The sequence below is a fragment of the Uranotaenia lowii genome, chromosome 1 (assembly GCF_029784155.1).
Source record: "Uranotaenia lowii strain MFRU-FL chromosome 1, ASM2978415v1, whole genome shotgun sequence".
Classification (NCBI taxonomy): Eukaryota; Metazoa; Arthropoda; class Insecta; order Diptera; family Culicidae; genus Uranotaenia; species Uranotaenia lowii.
The window spans coordinates 123,345,153-123,369,438 of NC_073691.1; the positions used below are offsets into that span (position 1 = coordinate 123,345,153).

Here is a 24,286-nt window from a genome sequence, read left to right on the forward strand (position 1 = left end):
AATGTAATAGAATTGACATAAGTGAACTACGTTTTAATTTATCACTTGTAATGTAAATCAAGAACTTTAAGCAAATAAACTAAACTAATTAAAAAAAAAAAAAAAAAAAAAAAAAAAAAAAAAAAAAAAAAAGAGCCACATTAAAGATTAAATCTTTAATGTGGCTCTTTTTTTTTATAGTTTTTGTTTTAAATTTTCAAAAATGTATGAATGATGATCAATTAACATAAGGTTTACGAGCATAACTTAAAAATCATAATTTTTTTAGCTCTTAGATTTTTTTTAACATCTGCTTCTGATTAATGGTAATCAGATGGATTCGTCACATCTTCTAACATGATTTGAATTTATATTATTTAATTTGAATGCGTTAGCGAATATCGGGTCAAGAACATTTGAAATCCATAAATATATTCATGATGTGTGATGTGAAAGAGTTGAACATATTATGCATAAGTAGTATATTCACAATATCTTGGGCAAAGACAAGATTTTAAAATAACTAGATAAAGGTTAATAATTTTCCTTCAAATTATCAAGCAATTTAATGACTTTTCACCAGATTTAGCTAATCCTTTCCAAGTAGTATGAAAAGTATAAGGGTAAATTCAACTGAAATTAATGCACCCTAAAATTTTAATCTTAAAAAAATTAAGGCTCCTGATAACTGGTTACATTGTCATTCAAAATTTAGAATTAAAAAAATCATTACATCATGCGAACGTGTCTTAAGAATTTTATCCATCTGGAAAATCTGTGATTCATCAATATTGTGCGTCCAATTAAATGACGAATGAAACTCAATAAATTGTAGATTATTCATCAATGCTTGCTAATGCTTAGATTACTGGAAAAAAATATTTGGTTTGATCAATATAAGTCTGTGATAGAGTGATTTTGTTGCCTTCATTGAAAAATCTTATTTTGGTAAATCTTAGCAGCAGGCATCACACTTGAAATTTTACATGTCTTCAAAGACTCAAAGGTTTACTTTTTTTTAAATACACATAATTTACTTCTAAAACTGATTTGGGGTGGAAAGGTAAAATTCAGTTATAGATTACAAGTATTTAGCCTGTGATAAAGTTTTCAAACAGATTTTCAGAATTGAAATATTCATTCAACTTTAGTTTGTCATCCTCAATAGTTTTTAATATTATTTTTGAATTCCATGTATCATTCTCTTTTCAACTAGTTATTATTTGAGTAAGCTATCAAGATTTTTTTTCTGTACGTATCCAGGCCAGGCATATCCGGGCATTGGGTTCCAAAATTTCAACCAAAACTTGGTAAATAATATCCGGGCAAATCCAGCCAAAAGTTAGATATTTTCCATAAAAAGGCAAGAGAAAAACTGGCACATCAACAGCCTTTAAATCTCATCTCACAATTCCAAAAAAAATGCATGCGATTTTATTTCACTAAAACAAGCAGAAAATTTGAAATTTCAAAAAATTATGAATAACCCGGGTGAAAATTGGCCTTTTTTTCTCCGGGAAACCGGGCCGGACCGGGCCTTTTCCAATTTTTTCTTTATAAATCCTGGCAAACCCAGTTCCAATCTGGAAATCTGGAATGCTTATGAGTTTTCTATGTTCAGATACATTGAAACAAAAGTTTTCAATTCAAATAAATAGGATTGGATTGAGGTGCTTATTGCAATGTTTTTATGTTGTACGCGTCAAAGTTTCAAATATTTTTCGAAATGGTTGATTAATTCCAATTGGGAATTTCAACTAAACATTTTTCATAGAGAGCAAAAAAGTGATTTAGACTGCTTAAAATAAAAGAAAATGATGATGATTCCGTTATTTTATAACAAAACAGAGGCAATCTAAGAATTCCTTTTTTGTAAATGAAAAACTTTGATTTTCCTGTTAGCTACAGCTCAACTTTAGTGTTCGATGGGTCCAAAAATATACACGCGTTTTGGAAATAAATAATTCGTTTTTAGTTTTCGTTGTTTGAAAATATCAGTGATTACGATAAATGATAAGATAAATCTGATGCAGTGAAAAGCAAAAAATTATAAATAAAGGCTTCAAAAATATTCTATTTTGCCAATTGGTCCTTTCCGATTGTTCCTACAGCGGATGCAATTTTAAATTTGTCTTCTTGACCTATGAAAATCCGTGTGCCAGGTCACAAGACTCAATTATCGATTTAGCACGATTTTTGAAATATTTTATTCAAAAATATATTTAAAATATTTGCACAGTGAGCTAAAGAGCCGCAGCTTTAGATGAAAAGAGGCGCATGCGGCTCGCGAGCCGCAGGTTGCGCCGACCTTTGAGCTGGCCAGAAAACCTCAACAGAAGCTAGTGGGTTTAGAGAATAGCCTTAAAGTCTTCTAAGCCAACGGTTATGAGATCGAATCCCGGTCATAGTATACATAGTACACGCTTTGTGGGTTGGTAGTTTTAGCATTAGTAAGATGCTAGCCATCATATTTTCGAAAGATGTACGCGTACTAATTCGAAACTTGGTTTTACATTTGAAACCTCATCTAGAGGCCCTTTTCACATTCGAAACTTATCATTTCGAATGTGAAAAGTTAAAATTACCTTCAACTATTACTACATTTAAACTTTTAATTCTTTCGAAGAATTGGAACTTAAGAATGTTTTGTAATGGTGATCCATAATTGAAAAATCCGAAACAGTTTCATCATTCACATTTTTTATTTAGATTTACTAATTGAATTTTAAATAAATAACTGAAGAAAGAATTTATATTAAAAAACGAAAATTCAGAATTCAAATAAGAGATTTCTGGTTGAGGGATTTGTTACAAATTTAAGAAAATATTATCTGGAACTCTCTCTCGCTCAAAAATCCATAGGCAGATTCGGAATTCAGATTTTGAACTCAAGTTCAAAGGCAGGATTCAGATCCGGTATTCAAATAAAAAAAATCAGGTACAGGTTCAGCTCAAAGTTAAGTTTCATAATAAGGAAAAACATATCATTGTGAGAATTTTATTAAGGATTCAAATTGCAGGAGATCGCAGATTTATAGTTTTAATAGAGTCAAAATTTAAATTTAATATTTAATCAATTAACTTCAAATATAAAATAAAATTTTGATTTATTTTGAAGATTTCGTTCTTTAAAAATATAGATTAAAATTTAAAAAAAAATATTCTCAGGATTCTAATTATAAAATAATTGTTTTATGAATTTGTATTCGTCAAAGAACTTAGATTTTATCTTCAAGCGAAAATTATTCAGTAAATATATTTATTGGTTTTCAAATTGCAAATAAAAGACGGGGGAAAATAATGAAGTTTAAGAGGTATTTTATGGAAATTTCGAAACGTTTATCAAATATTCGAAAAATACAAAAACAAAAGAATAATTGTGGAAGATACCTTAGTTCCAGCTTGAATTTTTCAGGTACCCACTCCACTACAAATTTTTTCAATCCACAGTTTTGTTGATCAAAAATATCTTATTTTTAAATATTTATACTTTCACGGCCTTTATTCTTTTCACAACAAAAATTTCCAGATCAGCATTTGGTTACACATTCCAGAACTTTTCTATGCTATTTCCATAACTCCAGTTTTCCCATTTCTGTTGCTTTTAAGTTTTAATATTTGTTTGAATGGTTTTCATTGCAACTTATTGTAACATGCAGTGAAGTGATGCACTCGTTTTTCCACTTGTTATTCCAGTCAGGAATCGTATTTTGTAGCGTTGATTTTTGTCACAAGGATTTGCATACCCTTTTATACAGGAAGTGTTAGAATAACTCCAATCAAGGACTCTTTCCACTTGTTTCACTGAAGGTAGCAATTTTTCGAAAAGGTTATTCACTTCACGAAAATTCACTCGCGCACGCGCAAACCGTTTTTTTTTTTCGAAATCCCGACGAAATCGGAAGACACCAAAATCGAATCGAAGCGACGCTCCCACAACAACCCTCCTCGAATCCGTGCTTCTTCGGCGGGTGGCAAATTTTTACTGACTCCTTGGGCGGCTCCATCGACTGTCTTTATTTTGCTACTTTTCGTCGCCCATCGTCTTCTGCTTCGATGATTCGGCGACGACGACGACGATGGACTCCAACAACGGAAGAAAAGAACGCCTGTCCGATTCGGGTTTTAGTGCACCACAAGCACGCATCAAGCCAAGCCACATCGAACCATTCGCGCAAAGCAGAAGACAAAAGAATAGGTTGCGATCCTCGTGTGTTTTATCAATCCCGAATCCCCGCGCGCGCGTGGTGGCTCATATGCGCAAGTCCTCAAGCCAACGGAAGACGAACGAGTTTTCTTGCCGCTCGAGAGACGCGAGGCCTAATCCTTCGATTCGTGTTTTTTCCTGCCTTCGCATTTTATTCGTTACTCCCACTGTCAAAAAACGGTGGCGGAAATCACGCTTCTGTCTTAACCGAGCGAGTTCGTCGCTTGCTTCGAGCGCCCGTTTAATGTCCTGTGACACGCTTTGCTGGGAAAAGCTTTGGCGATACAATGTTTCTGTATCGTGCGACATCAACGCGTCGCGCGTCGGTACTGCGCTACGGAGATGTGCAACATTGTATCGCTGATGTCGCATCTGATCAGAGCACGTGTTGCAGTCTTTTGCTGAATAGGCCATCAGAGATTTTCCTGTAATTATAGACTTAATGAACTGCGGTTTAAACTCTAATTTCAATTTTGAACTTAACTTAAAAAACAAGAAAGAAGACTCGTTTAAAACCATATAACGTTAGAACAAATCAAAGTTTAGGTCCATGGCCGCTGAATCCTTCTAAATTGATTATAGCATTCATTTTCTTCTCCGTTTGACTCGTCGAAGATAATATTAACTTTCTGTGGCTGTTCCGAAATGAAGTGGAAAATACTTCGAAGCAAAGTTTATGATATCTAAATGAAATTTAAGCTACATTTACCATTCGATTTTCACATTTTGCTCACAAATGCAAAACTTGTTCCTGAATGAAATGACAGCTCAACCTCAATGAGCAGTTTCAGAAAATAATTTTTTTCTAGGTGAATTGTACAGATTTGTTTAGCTTAATCCAGGTCAACTTCACCTCGCTACGAGGTAACTTTTACATCGAAGAGATAGAAAGTACCCTTTTCGGATTAACCTTTTTTTCTTAATTTATCTTTTTTATTCTGCTCAATTCAGGTTAGGTAAACTACACCTTGCTACGAAGTAAGTTTTACCTTTTTGTTAGGTGAATCTACCTTTTTTGTCAGCTCGTTTCAGGTAAACTTTACCTCGATGAGGTAAAACTTTTTTGGATTTCACGAGCATTCACCTTTTCATATCGGTAAATTTACTTTTTTCCGTCTAGTGACGCGACTTTAACATTGAACAGAAGGATGGTAATTTCAAATTTCATAACTGATTTTCAAAAACCTGCTCTGTACGGGAGAATGGGGTTTCGTGGGCCATGCGTTAACGTGGGCCACTGTGTATGGGGATAAAAAAACTCAATTCAACTGTCATCGTCGTTGCTTATTTAAGTAAAAACAAATGTATGTACATATCTGCAAATTCCTTCAAGCATCCACAAATTGCATCGGTTTGAAACATAAAGTTTATAACCAAAATATGACAATGATTCACAAGGAATTGGAATTTTTCTTGAAAGATCTTTTTTTTTCTTTCTTCGAAATTCTTCGAAAAAAAATGGATGTTACTTTATCAATTATGATTTGATGGGCCTACAAATGCCAACTGTTGTCGAACCCACTGTGCCGAGGTCTGATAAGTGAGTTTCGGCGACTTCACCAATCGATCACTAAGGAATGATAGGAACAAAAACAATTGAGAGACGTCAAATGGGCGTGCAATGATAGTAAAACGTGTTCGATTAGATGGATTAGGTATTCTTTCTTGCTAAAATTACTTTTTTTATAAAACTTACCTGTTTAACATTAATTTCCTTAGCCGCATCGCGAAGAGACTGAAGTTGTTTACATTACGCGTTACAGTAGTACAACAGTTATTTGCACAATTAAAAGGGAAATTAGAAAACTAGTTTATACCTTACCGGTAAGGCCACAGATAACTCGTTTCTGAATAGCCAGATGAAATACTTAACAAACGTTTTTTGCTTTGATAGTTTATTGGAGATTAAATTGCCCAACCGCTGAGCAATATTTGAAATTGTGTGGAAATACCACTAAGGCACACTTAAATTGTAAGTTAACTACTTTGAAAATCATTATATTATAACCCCATTGTAATTAATAAATACACTTTGCAGTTTGAAGCATCCGCTATCGAGAATCGGTGTTTCGCTTCAACCATATCCGCAACACCAACAATTTTTAAAAACCCCTCTAATATTATATAGAAGTTATACATATAACAAAAGAAGAAGCTGGTCCAATTAGGGTTGTCCAAAAAGTATTTCGGATAGGGTTGTAAGATTTTACACGTAAAAAAATCAACCCTACTAACACGCCAATCTTCTACGTAACAGATCCCAAGTTTGATCTTATGATTTCGGATAACAAAAACGTTGGACACAAACGAAAATTTCCATTCTATGAACTTTTATTGCTCGAGTAAGTAGTACCCTATATAAATTTCCTGGATATTATCTTCATGAAAAAAAGTATCTTTGTATACTTGTTTTTAAACACTCTATCGCGGGCTTTGACTTTTGGTGATGGACCTTTCTCGCTTGCCTGGGCTAGGTGTGTGTCGTTTTTTTCCGGGAAACCATAGTTTTTCTTTAAATGGAAATACATATTATTTCTTACACTCAGGATTTACTGTGGTCATAAATTACTTCATAATTGTTGTTTTTCTGTTTTGTTTACGAATGTTAAATAGCTCTGCGTTTATAAAATTTCCACGACGTACACAAGCAAGCATTTTTTTTCTAGTTTTGTTTCATAAAGCAAGAGGAAGAAAGCATTTTTGTTAGACATATTATTTCTGGTATTGATTAAAGTCCGCAGTTTCGGTTCTTCCCGGTTAAATGCATGTAGTTTTTGTTACGGACATTTTGCTTAACATAAAAAAAAAAAATCATATAAGAGGGAAAAAGATCAAAGGGATGGGTTAGCTCTAAGTAGAATCTAGTTTAAACAAAAAAGCAAATATTCGAAGGAAACAAGAACATGAAACGAAAACACTAGAAGAAAACTAAACACAATAACATCGAAAAGAACTCTCAATAATACGAATAGCAGAAGAAATGGGGGTACGGCTTATAAAAACAGAATCCAGTATCATTGAATATCACATATTTTAAATTCAATATAATATAAAATCTTAATTGATATAATCTGTTTACGACTTAGATTTGACATCAGATTCAGCACGGCTACTAACTTCCTATGCCTGGTATCAATTTATATGTTATAACATAGCGATCTTATATAAAGACTATAAAGCAAGTTTTACCTGATGATAGTTGTAAATCGAAATTATACACAAAAAAACGAAGGTTTAAAACTGTTTTCTGCATCTCTGACTTCAATATTATAGTAATTTTTTTAACTTACTGCGTTTTCCGATAAAGGTGCCTTAGCTAGATGGTGAAAAAATGTACGTCATTATAGTAATATAATTTTTAACTTCACGTCCGTCATCTTACAACGGTATGATACGTAGCGTATAAACACGTATCATTCAATCTAACAGCGTTTTTTTTTCTTTTGCTAGATCTACAGGAAATGAAGAACGATTCTCGCGCAACGCACCTAGAATTTAATTTATCCTATCGCGATTCGACTACAATAAGTAAAATATGGAATTTTCGTGAATAATCAGTTCTGCCCCACGCGTTTCGTCAGTTCTGGTTTTGTTTTTCCTTTTCTTTTCGTCCCCAATTTTTTTTAAATACTTTAACAGGCAGGTCTTCCAGCATCAATACGCGAATGGCAGTTTTCGACTTGTGATTTGCAATCGTCTTTGCGAGTTACCCTATATGTACTTGACAATTCCTCATAAATTTCTTCTCAGCCTGGATCTTCGGCACGAAACGCACGCTTCTAGGAGCTTGGGTTGTGTGATAGTGTGTAGGAAATGGTTTTGATTTTTTGTTTGTTGTTTCTCCGTTCGAGTTGTCACATTAGTTTTTATCGATTTAGTGAAACGGATGATTCGTTCCTCCCCCACCGAATGGCTGAAATGCAATTTTTTGCACGTTATATTTTTTATATCCAATTATTTGGCAGAGGAACTTGATGAAACCCAGAATATTCCGGGGGAGGAAACCATCTCCGATGGCCAAATTTTACCCGATACTTCACTACGCAGTACCACTGCCGTTCAGTTGGCCACATTTGGTGTCCTGAATCAGTTGAATCATACGATGAGCAAAGGTTGGGTAGTCCTGGTGGAAAAAAAAACAAGTTATTTTTCTCTAAGTAAGTGTAGATTGGATTCAATCGCTTACCGTCGATAAGCAGACTTCTTCGACCTGTTTGGAATCGGCCGGAAACCCGATGCCAACAAAGGTTTCGTGCAGTCGCTTCATCTCCACCTCGCCCATGCTGAACAACACTGCGATGAACGTTTCGTAGTGCAGGATACCTTCCGGTGCCGCCAGAGCCTTTATGATGGCAGCCTCGAACGATTGCAGCAGATTTTGGCGGAAAAAGTCTCGCTGGTACAGCTTCCACCGTTCGTTCAGCATCTGCAGCGATTGGAGCGTGGCACGAGTAATGTGCGGATCGTTTCCGCATACGATTGCCTGTCCGTAGGCGTTCATAATGGCGGAGAACTGTTCAGCGTGTTCCAGGCTCGACTGGGGGGATTGCTGCAGATTCCCACTGGCATTTGGCGAAAATTGTTTCAGTACGTTAGATTTGTAAAAGTACTGCCATCGATGCAGTAGAATTCCATTAAATAGCATGTAGAGAGATAGACTGACATCGGCGTGACCGTTTTGCTCGCTCTTGCCAAGATACTCGGAGGCAAATACCAGCGGAAGTACATGCTCGATCGAGAAACTGAGAATATCGGGCAGCAGCGATGCGTTTCCCGGTTGTTCAACTATCAGCAGGAACATTTTGAGCAGAGTGTCAAGCGATCGGAACCGCTGGGATGTAATCTGTTCGGATTTGGTTTTCTCCAGGAACAGAAGAATTATATTCTTGAGAAACACTTGGCCCAGCTGTATCTGAAGTGTTCGTATGATTCCTAGACAGAACTCGAATATTCGTTCAATGAGGTCGCAATTTTTACTGCTGGTCGCGGTGAAAATGGTGAGAGTTTTCTCTATCACAGGTCTGTAGGCAACGGCCATCATCTGCTTGACAGAACTGCTATGCTCCTGATAGTAGCTGAGCAGATCACGAAGCGTTCCTAGTACGGTGGTGGCCACTGCCACGATCTTCTCCTCTTGGCCATAGTCTATGACTGTATTCGTACTGCTTAACGTATGGGTCAGATCTAGTCTAATCAAATCACTGGCAATAAATGCAATGTATTCCTGAAGTAATGCAGCTCGGCCTTCGAAATTTTGTTCCGATGCGGAACAATTCGCCCACGGAAGCACAAAGCAATTGCATACGGCTCGACGCACCGTCACGGCCGTCGTTCGATCCAAGTGACGCAGATCACTCTGAACCAGTGGTTTGATCAGTTGGACGAGGTATTTTGGTCGCAGGTTGACACTTACACTCAGCAACAATTGGGCGGCCGCACTGGTCAGCGTTCTTAGTTGAACTTTTCGAACCTTCTGTGGAGGCGTCAGAAATCTTGGAATGGAACCCACAAAGTGCATCATCTCGCTTTCGCCAAAGGGAATGTGCATCACCAGCAACAAACTACGCAGCGTACTTAAAGTTTGACCAACAACCTCCACGATTTCGGTAGCCAGACCCGGGACATGTACGAAAAATAACTCCAACGGATCACCGGCAGCGCTTGAAACCATCTCTATCAGCTTCACCAGATCCTCGATAAGCCTTCCAAGTGACGTACTGACCTTTTCCGAACGCTCGTGCAACAGTGGGCTTACCCGCGCGATCAATTGGCACAATGAAATGAAGTCCCGGAATTTACAGCGCAATGCTGTCCGCGAATCTTCGTCTAGTTCCGGTGGTCTCGACGAAGATATTCCGCTGGAGGCCCCAAGTAGTGAACCGATCGTGGAGAGCACCTGCGTGTAAGGGCCACTGGCATCCGAGGCAAACTCCGAGAAAACTATATCGTAAACTCGAACCGGTTCAATTTCGGCAATCAGCGCAACGGTGTCGGTACACTGATCGAAAAAATGTTGGAGCTCTGTTTCGTTCTGAAAGAAAAACACAAAAACAGTTAAGCCTAACAAAAAGACAATCATCTCTACAACTTACATCTTCATCCAGTTCCTCGCTATCTAACATTTCCAGTTGCTGATCGAAATCATACTGAAACAGCATTCTTTTCACCGTACCAGATGCTAACGCCAGCAGCTTATCACTATGTTTTCCCCCAGAACCGCCTTCGGTAGCGACCTGCGTTTTGATAATCGGGGTCCATATGGTCAATCGTTCCGTGAAGGCCAGCGCTCCGTACCCGAAAAAGGTGTACTGGAAAAGCGAGTTCAGATAAATTGTGGCGGGGAAGTGTGGATCTTTGCTCCACTTGGGCCACTGTTGGGCCGTAAACAGCCGCAACAGCTCCGTCAGTTTGTCCTGATATAGTTCGTTAGACAGTTTCAACATTTCCATCGTTGGCAGTAGATCGATAACGCCACTGGCGATAACCGTTGGCAATGGTAGCGGTTTTTGCCGATAAAACAGCTCGGTAATGGTGGTCAGCGCAGAGATCGAAACATCGTTGAACGAATCGTTCCATCGGGCAAGCACAAACAGACTCCGGAAGAATTCAGGTGCGGTGATATTATCCAGGGGTGCCCAAGAAAATATCTGCTGAACGCAGAGTAGCAAATCGAGCACGCCTTGCTGGACTCGGCCGTCCTCTCCGAAGGGTGGCGGCAAATGTGCCAAACTGATACCGTTTTTGCAGCTCGTTCGGGAGATGCACACCTCGGCGTACTTCTCCAAAATGTCGAACACCGAGGGCAGATACATGGACACACAGTATGAGAGATACTTTTGCCGTTCACTGGTGACGTCCGCCTTGGTGCTGCTGATCTCGTCCGACGTAGACCGCAACAGGGTGATGCCCAGGGTGAATTTTGTTTTCAGCAGCTCAAGTACCTATGGCGATATGAGAGGATAGTATTGGGGGAAACAAAACTAAACTTGTACATTTTATTTTAAGTAAAAATATAATACCTGATTCATGTAGTCCGGATGTTCCTCGGGAAACTGCCGCTTCCCAATGAGGGCAATGAGCTGTGCGATTTTGTCCCGCTGCATACCAGGGATGTCATGCGAAAAGCTAACGTAGGTCGTCCACAGCGAATCCCGAATCTGCGCTCGCTGTTGCTCATTCAGCGTTAGCCATCGCTGGCCAATGGTCACCTCGACGGTTGACACATTGAAAAACCAAAAGTACTGATTGTTGAACTGTGCCAAATTTTGCAAACACACTGCCCATGCGTGAGGCGTTCGCTGGAACTGCTGAAGCTGACCTTCGATGGCATGTTTGCGAACGTTTGAAGTTCCTGGATGATAGAACTCATTTACCAGCGTTTCAATTGACAAAAGGTCGACCTGATGATGAATTCCGTTGCTTTCTATGGCCAATGTGCCCTGAAACAGAAATAAAAGTTGTTATTCAACTTGGATGTTGTTTTCAAACAATGATAACAAAACATTTGCATGATGATATAATATATTACATTCGTTGGCGCCACGCTGCCCATTTTCAAGTTCCCTTTCAATGGGTTTTGATCGTCTCCTTCGGTAGGAAAAAAAACTACCAGTTAATATGTATGTATCTGCAATCAAGTCTTCCTTCAACCTCAATATAAATGGACATGAAACCTTGAATTCAACAAATCAGGTTCTTGTACACGGCACCGAAACAAGAGTTACTGTTCCCACATCAATCGAGGAAAATTTCCCGTCAATGAACTATTTTCGCAAATTTTCTCCTCTAGTCAACTCGTTTCGTTGACTGACGATGCGTCATAGCTGACGGAAAGTTGCGTTTTTATCAGCGGAAAAAACAGACTCGCCTTTCCCCGTTCCGACTGCAAGTCAAACAGCAATCTGCAGTATTCAACTTTGGGGCACTTGTGATTGCTTGCTGTCTGTGTCGTCCCTCTACAACTGACTGAATGGTCTTGTCTGGGAGTCTCCCTGATTCGAACGATCGGAGAATCAGACGGCAAAGAAAAACAATCATCGAAACATTGATGGATTCAACGATGTATTAGTACGTGCTCACGCTGCAACATCCACACACTGGCACCTTCGATCGCAGTGGTGTGTGTGAAATTGTCCGAAACTTGCGATAACAACACAAGAAGAAGAGCTACGACGACACGATTTTTATTTCAAGTTCTCTTCCTTGCCGTCACCGTTCAGTGCTGCCAAAACGTTGGAACACGCTGGGATGGTCGTTGCAGTTGTTGGGGATTTTTTTTGTACATAACCGAGTGGAGTTATTTTATTTTTATTTAAATAGTATACCGTCTCCCGACATAACTTGACGAACATAATTCCTAAAATTCACTCGGTCCATGGCAACCGTTCTCCAATTCCTCGGGCACCCCACGTTCGCCAGATCACGCTCCACTTGGTCTAACCACCTCGCTCGTTGCGCCCCCGCTCGTCTTGTTCCTACCGGATTCGTAGCGAACACCTGTTTTGCAGGACAGTCGTCCGGCATTCTCGCAACATGTCCCGCCTAGCGTATCCGGCCAGCTTTCACCACCTTCTGGATACTGGGTTCGCCGTAGAGTCGCGCGAGCTCGTGGTTCATGCTTCGCCTCCACACTCCGTTCTCCAGTACGCCGCCAAAGATGGTTTTTAACAATCGTCGCTCGAATATTCCGAGTGTACGCAGGTCCTTCTCGAGCAATATCCATGTCTCGTGCCCGTAGAGAACAACCGGTCTAATGAGCGTCATATACAGGTTACACTTCATGCGAGGGCTAAGGCTTCTCGACCGCAGTTGCTTGTGGAGTCCATAGTAGGCACGACTTCCGCTGATAATTCGCCTCCGGATCTCACGGCTGGTGTCATTATCTGCGGTCACCAGTGAGCCGAGATGACAAAGTCTTCGACTATCTCCAGCTCGTTGCCGTCGATCTTGACCTTGTTATTACTGGACAAGCGGGTTCGGTCGGTCTCGGATCCGCAGGCCAGCATGTACTTCGTCTTGGACGTATTAATCATCAACCCAATCCTTTTTGCTTCGCGTTTCAGTTTGCGGTAGATCTGGAGTTATGAACCTTTTAAGGTCAATTCTAGACTTCAGCAGAATTCATCTCATCGATAGCTGAATACCGAAGGGGTAGCTGTTACTGTCACTGTTCCTGAACTGTGATTCAGAGGCATACTTAGAATATACCCTATGAAGGTATCACACTTGGGGCATTAGTTTGATCTTAGGAACGGTAGGGAAAGTGGTTTACTTTGGCATGACCCATATCCGTTTTTAAAAGTGCTCGCTGCTCACCTTGATCGTCACTGTTTTCCCATCTTGAAATAACCATTGAACACCTTAAAATATTTGGAAATTCTCTTCCAAATAAATCCCTCGATACTTCAAAGGAAAAGTGCTCGGCAGCAGCCCTACACGCAGAAAAATATCTTGTAAAATCAATCATATTTTGAACAAAAATAATAAAAATTTTGGTTGGGAAAAAGCACAAATATAATTCAGATTATATCGACAAAAAATACCGATTAAAATTGAACTTATCATTCTGGTTTAAACAATATAGGCCCTTTTTGAATATGATCCATAATTTTTAGCAAAATAGCAAAAATTTTGGGTAAAACGTATAAAAGATTTTTGGCCTGATATAACAACATGCTTGCGATTCTTTATAATTAGTTCTGTCTGATTGTTTTGAATGAATATATTAATTTAAAAATAAGGGATTTTTCTTCAAACGGATTGAATTGTGTGACACTATTTAAAACGGCATTTTGTTTTTTTATTAATGGTTTCACAAATATACACTGTGTTTCTGTGTTTTATGCTTTCCGCTCTCCAGTAGGGCAGATCTTCCGTCGAAAGCGAAATCTTCATCACGATCGCCTGGTATTGTATCGACTGGTCCCGCAAATGATGATGTGCATTAGTTTAAGTTTATAAGAACTGCGAAAGGCGGGACCAGGAACGCAAAGGGTGATTACTGTTGGGTCGCGACATCTGAAAACAGAGGGGGAAATATAAATTCAAATTATAATAAATCAATTTATGGGTCATTTTCTCCGCCCCAGGCCAGGGATGACAGGGTGTAGTTTTGGGAGACATTTGCAACTCAGACTCACCTGGATTGTACTGTCTTCGGGAACAGGTTTAAAATATCGTCCCGCTGGGAGGGCTGCCACTTATAGAGGAATCGCTTCAAAGCCCGATTCACTCTCTAATCTGGCTACCAGCAGGGAGATAGATTGAATGAGCTGTGTCCCTCAATTTGTTGGTTGTCCTGGTTCGACGAACCAACTCCACTGCTTTCGGTATCCATGGTCTGAAAAAAAGAAAATGCGTAACTATGCAGTTTTGATAATTAACTGAATCAAAAATAACTTACCTCTACAGTGAAACAAGATTGATTCAGTTGAACCAAATCTGTTGCGTGACCTCCGGAATCCGGGTTTTTGATCCCCGAGCGAGCAGGAAACAATCATCACGATTTTTGTTCGACTGCAAGTGGGGCGCGCAAGCTAAAATTTGATGATTTTTTTTTCTTTTTTCTTCCAGTTCATCTACACGCTTGGCTAACAAAACATATATTTCGATTCAAAACAATTCTATTTATTTCAAAAACAATAAAATTTTATTTTGCTAAAATGACGTACCCCTATCTCATACACGACTACTATTTTGTAAAAATAACAATATGTGGGATTCTGTTTCGAATCGAATTTCATATCCAAACTACCCAGTAAATGTATATTGTTACAACACAATTAAATAAAAATACGTTTTGTTGAATCGACTCCCCATTCTTTTTCTGCGTGTATAAGTGTTTACTCGGAGCGGCAAAACTCTGAAGATTACGATTCCTCAATCCTCGAGGTCGTACGTTGATTTGAATGTTTACTGCGCGTAGTGCGTGTAGGGAACAGTAAGATCTTGATGATATTAACTAGGCAGTAGATACCTTCGAAATTTTTGGTCGCGCGAGACCAGAGAGGCCCAAGCTTTTTAGAGACGTCGAAGCCTTATCTACAATGCAATGTTGAAATCCTGTAAGTAGTTGATCCAGGATTACACCCGGATCTTTCTTATGTTTTACTCGATCGTTCAACTCTTCGCTTCTTCGTTTTGTAATATTTCATTCATTTACACACGTTCACTTATTTTTGCGGAAATCAGTAAACATGTGTCTAGTTTATATATCCTATAAAAAAAAACTAACAAACATATTCCAGTTTACGAGTGGTATTGAACTGTTCAAAAGATTTTATCATAGTTATTTTTTATCGCATCAGCTTGTGAACCGGTGATTGACTGAAGAGTGCTTTAAACAAAAAAAAACTGGCAACCTTCCCGAAATTTGCCATCTCCAAGGTTTCGAGCAGGAGAAACAGTAATGGCTACTCACCATTTTTCTTTTCCGAAATTCTGATTTTCCTAAACTGCTCCAAATCTGGTCCCGTTGTTAATTCGTCGTTCCGAAATCCAATAGCGAAAGTAAATTCTACGGAGGCCTAGTTCCTGTTTAAAATTATGAAACAAAAACCCTCGACGACCGTAAAATTGAACCACGTAGTGAACGCCCCGAATTTTCCTGAGCCCCTGAATCGTTCCAGAGGAAAATTTTCGCTGCTGGAGGCAGAACCGTCTCCGACGGAAGGCCGTAATTTTCCAGGTGCTGTGCGTCCAGAACTGTAGCACGGTTGGGAACTCCGGAATTTACATTCGTAGCACACCCACTTCCTTTACGCGATATCAATGAGTTCTCGTCTATTGCGTGTTTCTTTCTTTAGCAGAAAGGGATTTTTTCTACACCTTAGCACACACTAATTTTATCTGGCTGCCCGTGAGTTGAAAAGTCAATCAGCGAGCAGATAATCCGCAACCGAACTTGACAGCTCAAAATCTACTCACACACTGACTTGCCCAACAGGAAAAAGAAGGCAAGATTCCAGAGAGAGCTAATCAATCCCGAGAGTGTGGGAGATGGGAGAGGGAGAGCCATCCAGCGATGGAATGAAACCAATACTACACTACCTACTACGGATCTTATTTTCATACTGTAAACGTTGTAAACAGAGCCCTCAACACACGCACACTGCGAATGATTCATGAATGAATCGTTTACGCATTTAAAAACTGTTTTGATTCATAACAACACAAGAGAGCAAAATGACGATGATGTCATAAAAATCATCATTATCATCATCATCATCATAATCTTGAAGTTTCACGTGAAAGACGAAGAATTCATTTTAAATTTAATTTATATAGGTACCAAAAATATTTGAAACAGGAAAAAATATAAATTGAAAAATAAAACATGTTTCAACTTACAACACAAAATAGAACATCAAAAAGACAGAAGCGAGATGGGCCGTATCGGCTCGTAGCTGTCAGCAAGACACCAACAAACAAAAAAAAAAAAAAACATGTTTCAATTTTTTTTTTCGTTTTCTAAACTCTTTTTTAAACGCAAGACATCGTCATCGTTCGCAATTTTGATAATCACAAATAAAAAAGGTACCAATTTCCCGTTTGTCTAGACAACGTGCCACTTTTGATCCTACCCCTTTTAAACAACATAAAAAAGACAGACAAAATTTCAAGAAGGAATGATAAACATGAATTTTTCAAATCTTCATATAAAAACAACCGGAATAAGCACGTGAATTTTATTCCGTCTGGTTTCCTGGCAAAGAAAAAACAAGAACAAACAAAAAGTAAACAATAACAGTGTTGCTATCATCTACGCGGTTATCGGTATTTCACCGGCGGCAGCAATGAACCACTTCCGAGCCAGTTTTCCGGTCGTGAACCGGGAGCTGCTGAACTGGTTCCCGGGCCACATGGGCAAGGGAATGAAGCAGATGCAGCAGAAGCTAAAGCAGGTAGATTGTGTCATCGAGGTGCACGACGCTCGAATTCCATTGTCTGGACGGAACTCCGAGTTTCGGCATACCATCAGTGGCATCAAACCGCACATCCTGGTGCTGAACAAAAAGGATCTGATCGAAAAACGTACTCGCCCTTCGATCGTTAGTCGGCTACAAGAGAGGGAGGACGTACAGCACGTGGTTTTTACGAATTGCAAGCAACAGTAAGTGCGACGGTTTTTCGAAAAGGGGAAAGTTTAATGAAATGTTTACTTCTTCTAGGACCTGCGACGGCATTCGAAAAGTAATGCCTTTGGCACAGGATTTGATTCTCAGCTCCAACAGGTTCAACAGGGCGGATCAGAAAGAATACTGCATAATGATAATTGGTGTGCCAAACGTGGGAAAATCGTCGCTTATCAATGTCCTTCGCAATCGTCATCTGAACAGGAAGGGTGCGTCCCAAGTAGGGGCAATCGCAGGAATAACCCGAAGTGTTTTGAACAAAATTAAAATTTGTGAGGACCCTCTCGTTTTTCTGCTGGACACACCGGGAATTCTTAAACCCAACATAGCTGATACAGAGACTGGCCTCCGTTTGGCTTTGGTATCCTGCCTGCAGGATCATTTGGTCGGCGAAGAGCTTATAGCAGACTATCTGCTCTATTTGCTCAATAAATCGGAAAATTTTCGATACCTCGAATTCATGGGAATGACAAAACCATCCGATTCTATAGCGGAAGTCCTGATAGCCGGTGCGCAACACATCAACAAGACCACCCGGATACGAAACTACGACGGAACGATGGTGATTCGACCGGACATCCAACTTGCCGCCAGATACATGATCAAGGGCTTCCGAACCGGGGCTTTCGGAAAAATACTGATAGATGCCGACAAATTAGGGTGATACACTCGCATTGTTTGTTTTTTAGTAGACTTACAAAAATAGAAGTTAAAATAAATGATTAGTTATTGAAATTTTGAAGTGCTGTTTACCTAGGCTTCCATCATTTGATGTAGCGAGTTGTTCTCCAGGTCAGGTACCGGTGCGGGAGTGTTGACGTAGTCATCCTCCAAGCGTTCCTCCTCGTAGGCAGCATATTTGGATCGCTCCCTGGCTTTGTCTACCACCTTGCTCTTGGCCTCATAGTACTGAATAACAGTCTGAGGATCTTTCTCGTTGACCTCTGCGGCCCGCAGAATGTCCATCTCGCCCGTTCCGATCCACTGCACCAGAAACATCAGTTCCCCGCCACAATCCGTGGCACCGACTATCCGTTCCAGCGTTAGCCCCCGATCATAGCCGCGTGGTTTTGTGATCTCTTCCAGCTTTTTCTTGGCCGATTTTTTCTTTGCATCCTTGAACTCCTTCTGCCGGCGGGCTTCCTCGTACCGGGCAATCAGTCCCGGACAGTCCAGATTTTCCTCCGGTTCCCAAGTGTTTTCCGCTTCCGAGTAGCCCTTCCACTTGAGAAAGTACTCGATCTTACCGGCCGACGTAATCCGTCGGTCCATGACCTTCTCCACGACATACGGCGCTTCGTTGACCTCCTCGTCACTCACTGGAATGAAAGTAGCTGTTAGTTTTTGGTTTTACATTGTAAAAATAGTAATTTGTTGTACTTTTAATGCGGAAAATGCTGTGAATAATAATATTATTCGTTTTTAGCTTGTAAACAAAATGACTGTTTTGTTTTCTGATTATTCGATGATGATGACCGTCATCAGCACTGAAAAAATTGCCACCTACAAATCGATTAAAAACACGCAGAAAAATAGAAATTGGTTTCAAAGGAAAGTGCCGCAAAAACAAAGGATTTTTTCCTTTGATTTTGGGACAAATAAAAATTCCTTTGATTCAAATGCATTTTCTTTTGTTTCGAAGAAATGCTTTCCTTAGAATCAAAACTTTTTCTTTGTTCCAAATAACAAAATGCTTTGATTCAAAAGCCTTTTCGTTTAATTTTATGAAATTTTCGTTTATTCCAACGGTATTTGGGTTTCAATTTTAAAGCATTTGTTTTTCCATTCTATGTTTTGTTTCTAAAAATTCTAGTACTTTATATTAATTTTCGTCCAATTGGAAATAAAAGAAATCACTTATGGTTTAAAACATTTTATTCATTTGTAAGTCGAATTTGTAAGTTCATCACATTATCGATTTTCCCTGTAGTTTTGAACCGGCACATCTGTAAATAAAGAGGAGAACAAAATGTACACATAAATGTAAACAATGGAAAAAATTTGAAATAATTTATATACATTGCCTGAAAAGTACTTACTGATTTGTTGGCGGACAGTTCCTTTCGAACAACTCATGAAGGGTTTCGACGCCAGATGTCTCCTTGGACCAGATCGGTAGCGATTAGTTGGATGAATGGTTGCCCTGAAAAAGTTTGTTAGGTTGACGGTTTATTTGAAATTAAATGTATTTTGATAGACTTACCTAGTCCACTATCGTTTGGCCTCTAGCCGTCAAGACTTTCCTGCGCCGGATCTTATGATTCCGGTGCTTTCTGACTGTTGCGCGGCAGGAAGATTTCCCAGAAAATGAATGACTGGTCGTCGAAAAACTTCTCGCCGACCCGTTCACCAAACAGTAGCTAATCAAGATGTGTCGAATGTTTGACGAAAAAATTATTTGATTCAAAAGAAAATTCATCTAAATCAATGAATTTTTACATTGATTCAGAGTCAAAACAAAAATTCCTTGAAATTAATTTAAATATTTTGATTCGAAAACTTGGAACATTGGTTCAATGAAATAAAAATTCGGTTCAATATAAAATTTACTCGAATTAAGGAAAATGGATTTTGTTTCAATGTACATGAGGTTTTTGAATCAAAGATGTATTTTTTTTATCTTAATGATACTACTTTTCGCTGCGTGAATGAGTATACTTCTTTTATGGACCTTTTAAAATTTTCAAACCAAATTTTGATCTTTTGGCCAAATTTAGACTGATTTAAACTTAAAACTACAAATCTAGCGTAACATTTAAAAAGGGCGAAACTAGCAGTTAGCTCGAAACGAGAAAATCGCGTTGGAAATTTCGGAACATCTAATCAAATCCTATTTAAAAAATCGACCACTTTTTGTTCAACAAAATCAAAAAAAGTGCATTATATTCACTTATTGTTCGTCAATTACGTCTGCAAGTTTCGCCCAATTGATCGGCCGTTTTTGTTTTGGTTTTGAAGTTACGCCCATTGGTCTCACACGCAAAAACTAATTAGGCCGTTTTGTCACACACGGTCAACTCAGTTACGCCTATTGGCCCTACACGAATAGAAAAATTAACCCCATTTTGAAGAGGCGTAACTTCACGTTTCAACGAAAATGCATCAACATGAAGTTTCGCCCATTTTAATTTTATCAATTTTTTTAAAGTTTTAAGAGATTTTAAGATGAAACCGCGTTTATTAGGTAAAGTGCAACTGCGTAAATCCGGAATGACCGTTAACTCGATTTGTTTACATTTGGCAGTTTCGCCCGTTTTAAATGTTACGCTAGAAATTATATTAAGCCAGTGAAAAACAATTTCGGAAAGTATTGTATCGCTCGACAGATTTAGAAATTTTAATATATAGACAATATAAAGAACTGTGACGTTGTTTCCGGACGCCACTATTTGATTGAGAAAAAGGCAATCAGTTTTTGTCATCTCGAATTTGTTCTGTTTATGGATCGTCTCAGTTCGGGGCTGGGCTTTTTTTCGCTTTCGGCCTTTAAAGAGGAACACGTCTATATATTTTCAGTGATAAGGATAAAAATCGTGGCTAGCCCATGACTTGAAAGCCAGCCGCAGAAGCAGACCAAAATGTCCCAAGAAAGTGTGATCGTGTTTACTATTTTCTACGCGCTGCTGTGCTTCTGCATCGTATATCCCTCGACGGAGTTCGTTTCGGCCGGATTGACCGTGGAGCATGTCTTCTCTTCGACATTGGGTTCGGAATCGATCAACTTCGTGCGGCACCACATCCGGCGAACCAGTCTGAATTTGATGGTTCACTCGATGCTGCCAATGATGTACATCCGGGTGTACTTTATGCAGTTCAATCAGGGCGAGGAAGGTGTCGAGCCACCTCCAACGGAAACGGATCCCTACTGGGCGTTGGTGGGCCTGGCGTGGAAAGCTTTTATTGGAGCTTCGATTTTGCTACCAGCTTTGGTAGCCACCGCCATCTACTACTGGTCCCGGAACGAGTGGCAAAACCATCCGATCTCCAAACGGTTGGGACTGTTTGTCGATGGGGATCGGTTGAAGACTTGGAAAGCTGTGGCCACCAACGTCAACGACGAGTACCGGAGGGACGATAAGGTCATCATTAAGATGAATCCCGTCTCTAGAATCGTGGTTACCGAGAGCTGGATTATCAAAACAGGACCCTATTGGATTAACGTGGCCCATCAAGACGATACGGCTATGGTGGCATATAAGGTGTTCAGCAAATTTTCAAAATACCTAATCTAAAATCTCCTATAACGAAATTCGTTTTTTTTCCAGAGCGATACCCATGACGTGAGCCAGGAAGCATTCGAAACCGTCCAGTACGTAAACATAGCGGTGAAACCAACCCGGTCCGGTATTCGTGAGTTCTCAATTCGTATTAATGCGCTCGATTTCAAGGATCTGCAGGACCGCATCAACCGACCAATAGCCATACTGTCCAGTGTTAAGTTTCACCAATCGGTGCTAGAACGCTTTGTGGACGTTTTCAAGGACCAAGTGCGCCAAAATCCTACCTATCAGAATGTGGAAGCGCTAGAAAATCTGGACAGTTGCTTCGCATGCATGCTAGCTCAGCCGAACATCAAAATTCAAAAGAACTGCATCGATCTGGATGAAGCCGGCGAACCCCTGCCGGAAGCTCGCTGCTGCCAAGTGTGCAACTGTAGGCCGATGTGGTGTATCGATTGTGTAGCCAAGTGGTTCGCCTCCCGGCAGAATCAATCCGAGCGAGACTCCTGGCTGCAGCAAAAGTGTACATGCCCCATGTGCAGGGCAAGGTTCTGCGTTCTGGACGTTTCCTACATCGAAACGCCTAGATGAATGCCCAGAGTAACGGACTCTCCACTTTTAGTTAGCCGGTAAGTGAACAAATATTTGGACTATAGATATTTTATTAGATATGTGTCCTTGAATAGTGTGATATAAAAGCATGAGCAACACCTCGCGACTGTTAACTCGTAGAACGGAAAAGAAACTAGCCAAAAGTCTATTGTAAAAACCTACTTTAATCCAACCATTCATTTATATACGAACAAAGTTTCGGCGTGATTTCTCCACAATCTGAGCAGTTTTTGATCACTGGACAAATACCGCAGGGCATTTGAACCAAACCAGGTGCGGGCAATGGTGCCTCCACCGCTTTGTACATATTTTTCCCATCTCCCGTGAGGATCGATTCAGCTTTGCCATCGTAAACGACCGTTTTTAAAATAGTCTCCAAGTCATCCTCATCCAGACTGATTTTACTAATACCTAAATCGGATATAAATTTATGAACGTCGGCCACGGAACAGTAGGACATTTTCTGGACTGCCAGAGGACCATCTCGACACTCCTTAGCCGATTCTCGCTTCATCCGCAGGAATCGAAGGCACTGCTGATTCAACACATCAACGAATTCCGCCTCAAAGTCCTGATCCTGGTACCAAGCCCCTCCGGTAATCGAACGATCCGGCTCCAAGTTGTACAGCATGTATACTTTCTTTTTGCTTGCCTGGAACATTTTTAAAATTAAATTAACCCATTATACATTTTCAATATAAAAAAAAACTTACATTAACAGACTTAACAGCCTTGATCAACTTCTTATTTTCGAGCTGCTTCAGCACCTTATTCAGTTGAGTCATGATCAGATTGGACTTGACCCGGATGTCGCGGATCCAGATACCCTTGTTTCCGCCCTCCTCGATGATGTTGAATATGATCTTCTCCTCGTTGTCGATGTCCTTCGGGGCCGAGCTCTTTTTGGTCGGATCCTTGAGCCGGTAGATGAGGGTTTGACCTTTTTTTAAGATCTCTAGCACACCCTCTTGCAACAGTCGGTTCAGCGCCTGGACCCGTTGTTCTGGTTTCACTTCGGGAAGGGTCGCCACCAGATCGTCGTTGTTGATTCCACCAGGTTTCTCCTTGGCTAGGGCGATAATTTGAAACCCAATCATGGCCACTTCTTCCGCAGATGGGCCGGTACCTTCCTCAGTGGCCATTGTGTTTTCGGAACGACCCACTAAAAAACGGTCTGTGACAAACGTGCGTGCTTGATTTTCTGTTTTGCTGTGCGAGATTTCGTAAACATCGCGTGTGGTCATCCATAAAAGCCGAAACAAATCCAGAAAAAGGGGTGTTCATTTGAGAACGTGAGAACACTCGAAAAAAGTTCACACGAAAATGCTTATACCATAACAAGTGGGCATCGTGAAACTTTTATCTCCTCTGCCCTTCCGTGGAGATACGTGGAAATTCAACGCGACCCTCTCCAAGCAACTCGATGCCTTTCCTGTGGAACGATTCGACAATTTTCCGTAAATCCGGTTGAGGACCTTTCAGTAACTCCTGACTATGATTATCAACCACTAGGCTCTTTGGCCGATGACGTTCTATACGGCTCCAGTTCAACGACCTTCCAGACGGCTTCATTGGTTCCGGTTCCGATGACCTTCCAATGGTTTCAGCTCGACGACCTTCCGGTGCATTCCCAGGTTCGACAAATTTTCAGTAATTTTGGTCCGACAAATCCCAAGTGACTCCGGTTCAATGTTCTTTAACAGCTTCGGCTAGACGCCTTTCGTCGTCGTAACTTTATTTATTAATTTGCTTGCAATCAAGTGTAGACCAAATTCATAAATTTTCTCTCAACTAGGTGTATTGAATATCAAATTTATGTTATTAATTAATAAAATTTGAGAATATTTTTGATCATTTGTCAAGGATTTCATATATATTAACGCATACCATAGTTTGTTTTGTGGATATTTCTTATAAAATAAATATCCGTTTCTTAGAGATCGTGGAAGCATAAAAGTTAGGATATTTTATAATTTCTGGAGCATTTACGCTTTGCGCTACAATATCGTTATAAAAGCTTTCATTGCGAATTCTCTCCGTGTAGTGGCTTAACGTTGGTCTGAAGATTTGTCCTACTATCCGAGCCAGACGATCATGTGTGGACATCTGGCTGGGGTGCACTTGGACTAAAGGAA

At 39.9% G+C, this 24,286-nt stretch overlaps 5 protein-coding genes and 2 long non-coding RNA genes across 8 annotated transcripts; 2 read left to right on the forward strand and 5 right to left on the reverse strand.

The window, feature by feature from the left end:
• Nucleotides 1-7,203: 7,203 nt before the first annotated feature.
• LOC129739631 (exportin-6-A) lies at nt 7,204-16,108 on the reverse strand. 2 transcript variants are annotated; one of them, XM_055731116.1, is made up of 5 exons: nt 15,606-16,108; nt 11,206-11,625; nt 10,279-11,127; nt 8,373-10,217; nt 7,204-8,309 (listed from the first exon to the last, which is right to left on the reverse strand). In XM_055731116.1, the coding sequence occupies exons 1-5, from the start codon at nt 15,606-15,608 to the stop codon at nt 8,226-8,228; spliced, it is 3,201 nt and encodes a 1,066-aa protein (XP_055587091.1). In that variant the 5' UTR covers nt 15,609-16,108; the 3' UTR covers nt 7,204-8,225. The 2 variants fall into 2 exon arrangements, with proteins under 2 accessions (XP_055587091.1, XP_055587090.1); XM_055731115.1 differs by lacking the exon at nt 15,606-16,108 and adding an exon at nt 11,715-12,141.
• Nucleotides 13,849-15,590, reverse strand: LOC129739635 (uncharacterized). The gene is made up of 3 exons (XR_008735921.1): nt 14,589-15,590; nt 14,326-14,525; nt 13,849-14,203 (listed from the first exon to the last, which is right to left on the reverse strand). It is a non-coding gene; the product is annotated as an uncharacterized LOC129739635 (long non-coding RNA).
• Nucleotides 16,109-16,667: 559 nt separating the features above from the next.
• On the forward strand, nt 16,668-18,061 carry LOC129739633 (mitochondrial GTPase 1). The gene is made up of 2 exons (XM_055731117.1): nt 16,668-17,297; nt 17,356-18,061. The coding sequence occupies exons 1-2, from the start codon at nt 16,981-16,983 to the stop codon at nt 17,981-17,983; spliced, it is 945 nt and encodes a 314-aa protein (XP_055587092.1). The 5' UTR covers nt 16,668-16,980; the 3' UTR covers nt 17,984-18,061.
• Nucleotides 17,975-18,792, reverse strand: LOC129739634 (chromobox protein homolog 3-like). The gene is made up of 2 exons (XM_055731118.1): nt 18,700-18,792; nt 17,975-18,638 (listed from the first exon to the last, which is right to left on the reverse strand). Coding segments are annotated over exons 1-2 (567 nt in total). The 5' UTR covers nt 18,701-18,792; the 3' UTR covers nt 17,975-18,072.
• A 286-nt stretch (nt 18,793-19,078) lies between these two features.
• Nucleotides 19,079-19,931, reverse strand: LOC129739629 (uncharacterized). Its single transcript, XR_008735920.1, has 3 exons — nt 19,523-19,931; nt 19,359-19,462; nt 19,079-19,265 (listed from the first exon to the last, which is right to left on the reverse strand). It is a non-coding gene; the product is annotated as an uncharacterized LOC129739629 (long non-coding RNA).
• Nucleotides 19,932-20,714: 783 nt separating this feature from the next.
• On the forward strand, nt 20,715-22,244 carry LOC129753486 (E3 ubiquitin-protein ligase TM129). The gene is made up of 2 exons (XM_055749306.1): nt 20,715-21,518; nt 21,585-22,244. The coding sequence occupies exons 1-2, from the start codon at nt 20,898-20,900 to the stop codon at nt 22,128-22,130; spliced, it is 1,167 nt and encodes a 388-aa protein (XP_055605281.1). The 5' UTR covers nt 20,715-20,897; the 3' UTR covers nt 22,131-22,244.
• A 53-nt stretch (nt 22,245-22,297) lies between these two features.
• LOC129753495 (probable DNA-directed RNA polymerase III subunit RPC6) lies at nt 22,298-23,385 on the reverse strand. The gene is made up of 2 exons (XM_055749316.1): nt 22,865-23,385; nt 22,298-22,803 (listed from the first exon to the last, which is right to left on the reverse strand). Exons 1-2 carry the CDS (start codon nt 23,291-23,293, stop codon nt 22,315-22,317), a joined length of 918 nt encoding a protein of 305 aa, XP_055605291.1. The 5' UTR covers nt 23,294-23,385; the 3' UTR covers nt 22,298-22,314.
• Between the last annotated feature and the right edge of the window lie 901 nt (nt 23,386-24,286).